Source organism: Aptenodytes forsteri, unplaced genomic scaffold, assembly GCF_000699145.1.
Source record: "Aptenodytes forsteri isolate BGI_AS27 unplaced genomic scaffold, ASM69914v1 Scaffold428, whole genome shotgun sequence".
Lineage (NCBI taxonomy): Eukaryota > Metazoa > Chordata > Aves > Sphenisciformes > Spheniscidae > Aptenodytes > Aptenodytes forsteri.
In genome coordinates, this window is record NW_008794177.1 from 557,940 (window position 1) to 565,032 (window position 7,093).

Sequence of the window (7,093 nt, forward strand, 5' to 3'; positions counted from 1 at the left end):
GCGGCCCTCTTCTTAGTTTTGTCTCTCCCTTGCCTTCCTGTAACTTACTCTGTTGTCACTAGCAGCACCATTTTTTCCCCCGTGGCCACTGGAACCGTGACGCTGGGTTGCCCGTTCAGTCCACAACGCTCGGTCTCACGAGCGGTGGGTGCCCGAGAGCATCCAACGCCCGGTCCTACCTCTAGCACTTTATTGTCCCCCCTTCCAGCCAGTCAGAGTTCAGCAACTGGAATCCTGCGGAATTAGGATTGGTAAAGAAAGGTTTCTTGCAGAGATCTACCCCTTCTTTGGCCCGAATAGCTGAAAGTCAAGCTGTTTCGCTTTGCATGGACCCTAGTGTAGGTGATCCCTGAGGGTGAATGATATGTAAGACGAAACAATTTCTCCTTTGTTCTCACGACAAAGCACTTGGGGCTATACCTCTTCATACGCTGCTGGAGTATCACAGTAGACAATAATCAGAAATTCTGCGATATTCACTGCATCTCGATGTACTTTCTTCTTGGGGATGTGGTTTCTCCTCATACGTGCGTGTAGCTGTTTTCAAGTGGATCAAGGAAGCCCAACAGAGACCCAATTCCCAGGCCTTTGAGATTTTATCTAACCGTTTCCAGTGCCACATTCACTGGTTTTACTCTTTGCCTTTGCCGTAGGGGCATTAAGTCTATTGCTAACAAACTTCTAGTGCCTCTTATGCCATCTGGGATTCTAATACTTTGCCAGGTGTGAGGCATCAGGTGCTCTGCAGTCTGATGGCATCGTTGTGCACGGTTGATTCTCATTCCAAATGTACCGCTGCCTTGTCCGTAAGAGTCCTGTGTCATCGTATTCCACTCCTTCGTAAATCCAGTGCTCTATGAGATCCCACATCTCTCCTGTCATCAGGGCCTGACAAAGTATATTTTGAATCTTCCAGTGTGTTCCCCTTTCGGTGATGTTCACGCGTCCCCTTCATTTCCATGAACGGTGAAGCAGCTGCCATAGTTGGACACTGTTTTTTGGTGGGCTGTTTTTTTTTTTTATATCGGGATCTTCAGCAACTAAAACCTGGGATTTCCACCAGGCTGCTGGCTGTGCTAAAACTGATGATTCCCAGTTCAGGGCCCTCTGTGTTCAGATCCACCAGATCTGGTCCTGAGTAATCCAGTGATGATGCTGCAGGGGCTGATCTCTTAATGACCTATACCTTAAACCTAAGCTTATCTGACCAAGCTCTTCTCTCTCTGCTTTGACCGTGTTCCTACTGGATGCTCAAGCTTGAAGTACTCGAATTCCTCCGTGTCATTTGAAAGGGATGCCTCACCAGTGCGACAGCAAGAGCTGGATTCTGTTCGCAGACCTCACCTGGATTGTTTCATCTCTCTTATGCCTTTATTCTCTTCCCTGTCCTGTCCCCACTCCCACCCAGTCTGACTCTAGCTCTTTGAGCCTTGGGGCTGTTACTCGTTGCACGGTACAGGTCCCCATTTCAACTGGGGATCTACAGGTGTGATTATAAGTAACAGCTTTGTTAGAGTCTTGCTTGTCAGTGGGGCTCTCGGTTGTTAATCTTGTAAGCTCATCCGTGTAGGGTTTTCAATTTTTTTTTTCTTGGTCTTGAGCAGAAAAGACCATTTTCTTCAACTTTATCTTGCATGTATTTTTGGAGGGGCCCTTCTGCCCATCCCAGTGTAGGTGAGGTGTTCTTTGTTTTCTTTTCCACTGACTTGTGCTCTGTAGGTAAGCCTTGCGGTTTATCTGCCTGAATGGTACATTGCCCCAGAAAGCTGTTGTAGACTAACTTCCCTGTATTCTCTGGAATACGCTTAGTCTGTCTGCAAGCAAACAGCTTCCCCGTTTTTGTCATGCTTAAAAATTTGGGGGGAAGATGCGGCCGATACCTCCATGACTTAGATTTAAGAATATATTACAACATTCCCTGTCATACTCCTGGTTGTCTCTCTCCAGTGACTTCAACTGGAGACACTCTTTTGTGTCGAAGTAATATTGGACTCACATAATTTCTCAGAAATACTGTTGGCTTTAAGATGGTTTGTACCTCGACTGAGACGATGAAGGGGGCACACGACTGCTATGTGGTCTGCTCTCTGCACTTTCAATTTGCATTCCTCCCGTGACTTAGCTCCACGGTTGAATGCTTCAGCCTTAAGAATCTTGCTCGACGACCACAAAAGAGTTTTCTAACTTTATTCAGTGCAGCGAGTTAGTTATACCAAGGATGTTTTCCTCTGCCAATCTTGATAATTACTACAGCGTGTATGGTTTTTCATTTTTAAACAAGTCAAATACCTGTGTTTTTATTTATTTAGTCATTGAAAAAGACAAGGTGTAGACTTGTCAGCAACAGCAGGGTTGTTTTCATGTGCCCGTAGGGGGGTGACTTGCTGAACAAGGTGTCATGTCCACGCAGTTCTGTTCTGAAAGTGGTGTTATTTTAGGCCTTGTTTGCTGTTGCTGAAGTAAACAGTAATTTTGTCATTAGTTTCACTGAAAGCAAAAGTGAATAATTTGAAAGCATAATAATTGTGGGATATTAATTGTGTGGGAATAGCCATTAACATGGATAGTTAATGTTAGCTTTGTGTAAATGAGGACCCTCACTGGTCTGATCCAAGTTTGTTAGAAAACCCTTGTTACTCTGTTATCAAGAATGCCTAAAATGTATTTAATATTTGGCGTGACAGATGAAGCACCCCAAAACAAAGTTGATTGGGTAGTGGGGTTTTTTTTTTCTTATTTGAGTGAAAGCTATTTTAATAAGAAATTTAAATAGGAAGTTTAATGTCATTTCAGCAAACATTATCAAAAGTACATGTCTCTCTCTTTTCTTGTTTTGCTTTAAAAAGGGGGAATAACGGCAGTGGTCTACCTACCTGTGGCGTTCTGTCTTGAAAAGATTTTCAAAAATATCCCCAACTCAGTATCATCACAGAAACAAAGCACTTCCAAAACCTACAAACCGCTGGTTGAGAAGACACTTCCTCCCTTCGGGTGTAGAGCAGCCGGTTATAACAGGATAGCAAATAGTACACGCATGATTCAGATGAAACAGGCAGAATGTAAACACCAAGGTGAAATCTGTTGAGGACTGTCAGCTTTGTCTTGTGCTAAAGACAGCTAATTTCAAAGGTGCTAAGCACTTGAAACATCTCAAAGGAAATATTAATTCTAACTTCCTGTTTCTTTTTGCTACCTCTTGCTTTCCTAGGAATCAACCCTTTTCACTGTGATGGAGATGTTCTCGCTGAATTCCCTTAAAGGTAAGGACCTGAGACAATCTTCGGTTCAACTCTTATTTTTTTCTTTGTTCAGAGATTTAATACTATAGCAGATTGATGAAGAAAATTAATTTGTAAGAAACGGTACTGTCCTTCTCTATGCTGGATACATGGGAGGTTTGTCCTACAAATGTCTTTGTCAGCCTTCCTTCTCAATGCATTAGGGACAAAGAAGGAAGCTGAGATGACTGTACCTGAGCTAGCGATAGCTGTGTGATGTATGATGCCAATTTTTATGTTTGAGACACGCTTTATTTCTGAGGGGAGCCCCGCGTGCAAAACTTGCACTTTAAGTGTAAGGCGAGGGTGGTGGTTGTAGCCAGCGTAACTCCGTTCTGTCTCGGTTAGCGTAGCACGAGTTCGGTGTTGCAGGTAAGCTTGGTTACAGCAAGTACAAGAGAGTATTTCAGGGAAACAACAGAATTTGGAAGGGGAGAAGACCTGTTGTGTTATCCAACAGATGACAATGTAGACTTGTTTGCTATTTAGCTTAAAGTAAAGGCTTTTTTTCCCCTTTTAATTTTACCCTCCTAAACATACCTGCATCCTTTTGTACCAATTCAGTAAGTGCTTTCTCCTTGGTGTTTGCATACTTTAAATACCTGTCAACTGCTGTCGTGTCCTTTTTCTTCCTGTCATTGCTTTGCCAGCCTCTTTCTTTAGATCGTATTTTTTCTCAAGAAATCCCTCCAGTCACTGGCTGTTTTTTGTCTTCTTTTGTTGTTCTTTTCCGAACTCCGTTACTTGGTCTTAAAATAAGGTGCATAGAATGGAAAACAATATTCCAGATGTGGCTGAACCAGTGACGGATCACTACCTCCTGTCTCAGGGAAGTCACGCTTCTGCTTTAGCACTTGGGGAACACAACAGTGTACCAGCCATTCTTGTAACGCTGCCGTGCTAGTGAGTCACCAATACCGTGGGTTCCGTATTTAAAACAAAAATTCCCAGAATGCTTTATACGTCCAGGGCGTTAATTGTGTACAAAGTAATTTTAGTTGGGAATAAAAACCCTTTCATCTGTCAAACAGTGTGACCTGGGTTGGAGTCTGAGAGCAAGAGAAGGAACTTTTCCTGTGAGGGCTAGTGGTTTGTCATGGCCAGGCTGGGTTTGGGACTCTGGGTGCGGTAACACTTGCGCTCCGGGGGAAAAGGAAGTCTTTAACATAACGTGGCTTGTTAACGAGCTTCTGCATAGCGCTGCTGCCGCTGCAAAGGCTTGGCTAGAGAAGATGAATTAACCACAGCTCATCGAAGTGAGCCTGAACTGGCAAAGCCTGGGAAGATGGCTTTAAGCGATTATTTATATGCTGTTTAACGCTCATCTCTGCAAAATAAAGATCTTTGGATTGAATACGTGGAATCTGTGACTTCTGGATTTTTTTAATAAATTGAGTCTTAACTATTTTTTCTGTGCTCATAAGATAATTTTGCCATCATTTACAGTGACAAACCACTAGCCCTACTCATGTCTAACTTTCCGTGCACCAGCACGCTGCCTTTCAGCATCTTCTCCCAGATTTCTCCTTCCCACTGACTGTGTGTTTCTGAGATTTTCCCCAGACGTGTACTTTATTTATCTGTTTTCTTTTGTTTGTTTTGTTTTTAATCATTGTGGTCTCCAGCCACGGTTTTCATCTCCTTAGGGCTCTTGTTACCTGTTGCGTTTCTTCTCTGGTGTTCACGACTTGAAACAGCTTACTAGCTGCGATTTTGTTGTTTTTTTCTTTTTCTTCGCCGCTGGACAGCTTATTGCCTCATCTAGATCTTGGGAAAATGCTGAATAAACCAGCAGCTATGTCAAGTTAAGTAGTTTCACAGTAGATTCGTCTTCCCAGAAGGATGTATTAATGTTTACATATTATTTCCAGCCACCCTTTCTTTCTAGTCCTCCTTGAAGCTTTTGTTTCCAAACCAACTGAAGTTTATTTCTGAAAGTAAGAGTTCGTGCAACATGTTATCAAAAGATTTACATATAATTCATTCCCTTAAATTGAGTGACTTGTCTAGCAAGACCGCTTTCCTTTTTAGTGGACCAATGCTCTTAAAATTTGTAATCTGAGCCTTTATAATTAGTGCCAGAATAACTTTCATGTCTTCTGTTGCTGCTTGGAGATCTGGGATTTTTTGTTTGCTTTCAGGTTTTTTAGTAAAAAATAACTACACAGACAAACCACTAGCTAATTCACAGAGGGTCTAAAAAGTGTGTGTATTGGAAAAGGCAAGTTGGGCGTAGTAAGATTTTTTTTTTTTTGGAGCGTTCATGTATGCTTTTCCAAAGTGTTTTTTTTTATACAGGGTTTTGTTTGATAACTTTCCACTTCTTGAACCTCTTCTTGTGGAATACAGGCTTTGTAAAACTTAAGTGTGCAATTATGTTAGTTAATCCTCTTGTGGCTTATCAAAGATTTCTCCCTCTGATTTAAAAACAAACAAAAAAACCGCCATCCCCCCCGAAACAACCAAAACCCCCCTTTTTTCATCATGATACTTAAATGATATTAAAATTAAATCATTTAAATATTATCATTAAAATGATAAATTTACACGAATTTACCATTCGTGTAAATTTTTGGTTTGCACAACAAAATACTCACTGGGTAATAAAGTATTTGACATAAAAATGATACCCTGGTTTAAAGAAACACACAACGGTAGACCCAGGTGTACGTTGCAGCCAGAGATAATAAAATTTGTATACGTTAATTGCTTAGAAAAATAATTCAGACCTTACAGGATTTTAAATTTTTTTTAGTGTTTGAATTTCAACCAGCACTACAGCATTGAGAATTTTATGCCTCAGATACAAAATCGTTCATCTAGAACTAAATGACAGGGGAGTCGACTTCAAGTAAGGAGAAATGTGTAAGAAGGGAAAGTGCTGTCTTGCTACCTAATTGACTTCGAATTTTTTAGTGTTTCTCTCAAACGTTAGTACACAATGGGCTGCAAGCGGACTTTAGTAACATACACTTGAACATGAATTACCTAGTCTGCAGGTGTGGGTGCTGGGGCGCAGGTAGGGTGTATGTGTAGCTGGAGACAAGAAACCCGAAACGACTTTCAGGCAGTTTCTGAATTTCCCCTTCTGAATCGTTCTTGCGGTCACTTGTATTAAAACAATCAGAAAGATTGCTTTGCCTGTAGAGGTGCAAGGGTTGCAAGAAATGTGTGCAGGAGCGAAGCCGAGGGCAGCCAAACGCTGCTGAAGGCGTAGTAAAAATCGCACGCGTGTGTTTTTCCTCTAAGTAGAGAAGGCTAGTAACGATTCTAAAACAAAATCCGTATTTGGAGGACTGGCCCGTGGATTGTTTGCAGTATCATCACCAGGTTGCTCGGATCTTGGAGCAAGTTACTCACCTCTTTGCGGTAACGTTTCCTTGAGTGTGTGTGAAGACATCCTATTTTTTTGGGGGGGTGTGTGTGTTTGTGACACCTACAAAATACTCACAAACCCCTTTGAGGCGACCTGTCTCCGTATCGCGCGACGTGTCGCCGGTGTATGAGCGCACGCTTTGGCTTGCTGTGGTGTTTCTATTTGACGCGCACACGTCAGGAGGACAACCAGCTCCGGGCTGGGCTGGTAGAACTCAATGACACAAGCGCCGCTGACTTTTTAAAAGAGGAAGAAAATGTCTTTCTGCTGGTTTAATGCTTCAGCGGGCGGCGCGAGTCCTCTGCCTTCCCACGGCGGCTGGCACCTCGCAGGCAGGAGCCCAGTCAACTTCTGCCTCGGCGTGTTCTGGCGGGGACACGAAAGCAGGTCTTTTTCCTTTTTTTTTTCTTTTTTCCTTTTTCCCTTTTTCCCTTTTTCC

At 42.5% G+C, this 7,093-nt stretch overlaps 1 protein-coding gene across 1 annotated transcript in view; it reads left to right on the forward strand.

Annotated features, from left to right (window-relative positions):
- Nucleotides 1–3,212: 3,212 nt before the first annotated feature.
- The window catches only part of DHX30 (DExH-box helicase 30), a 31,936-nt gene continuing 28,055 nt past the window's right edge, over nt 3,213–7,093 (forward strand). The window contains exon 1 of the mRNA XM_009284513.1: nt 3,213–3,260. Within this exon, the coding sequence (XP_009282788.1) occupies nt 3,230–3,260 (31 nt within the window). The 5' untranslated portion in view covers nt 3,213–3,229. The remainder of the gene's footprint in view (nt 3,261–7,093) is intronic.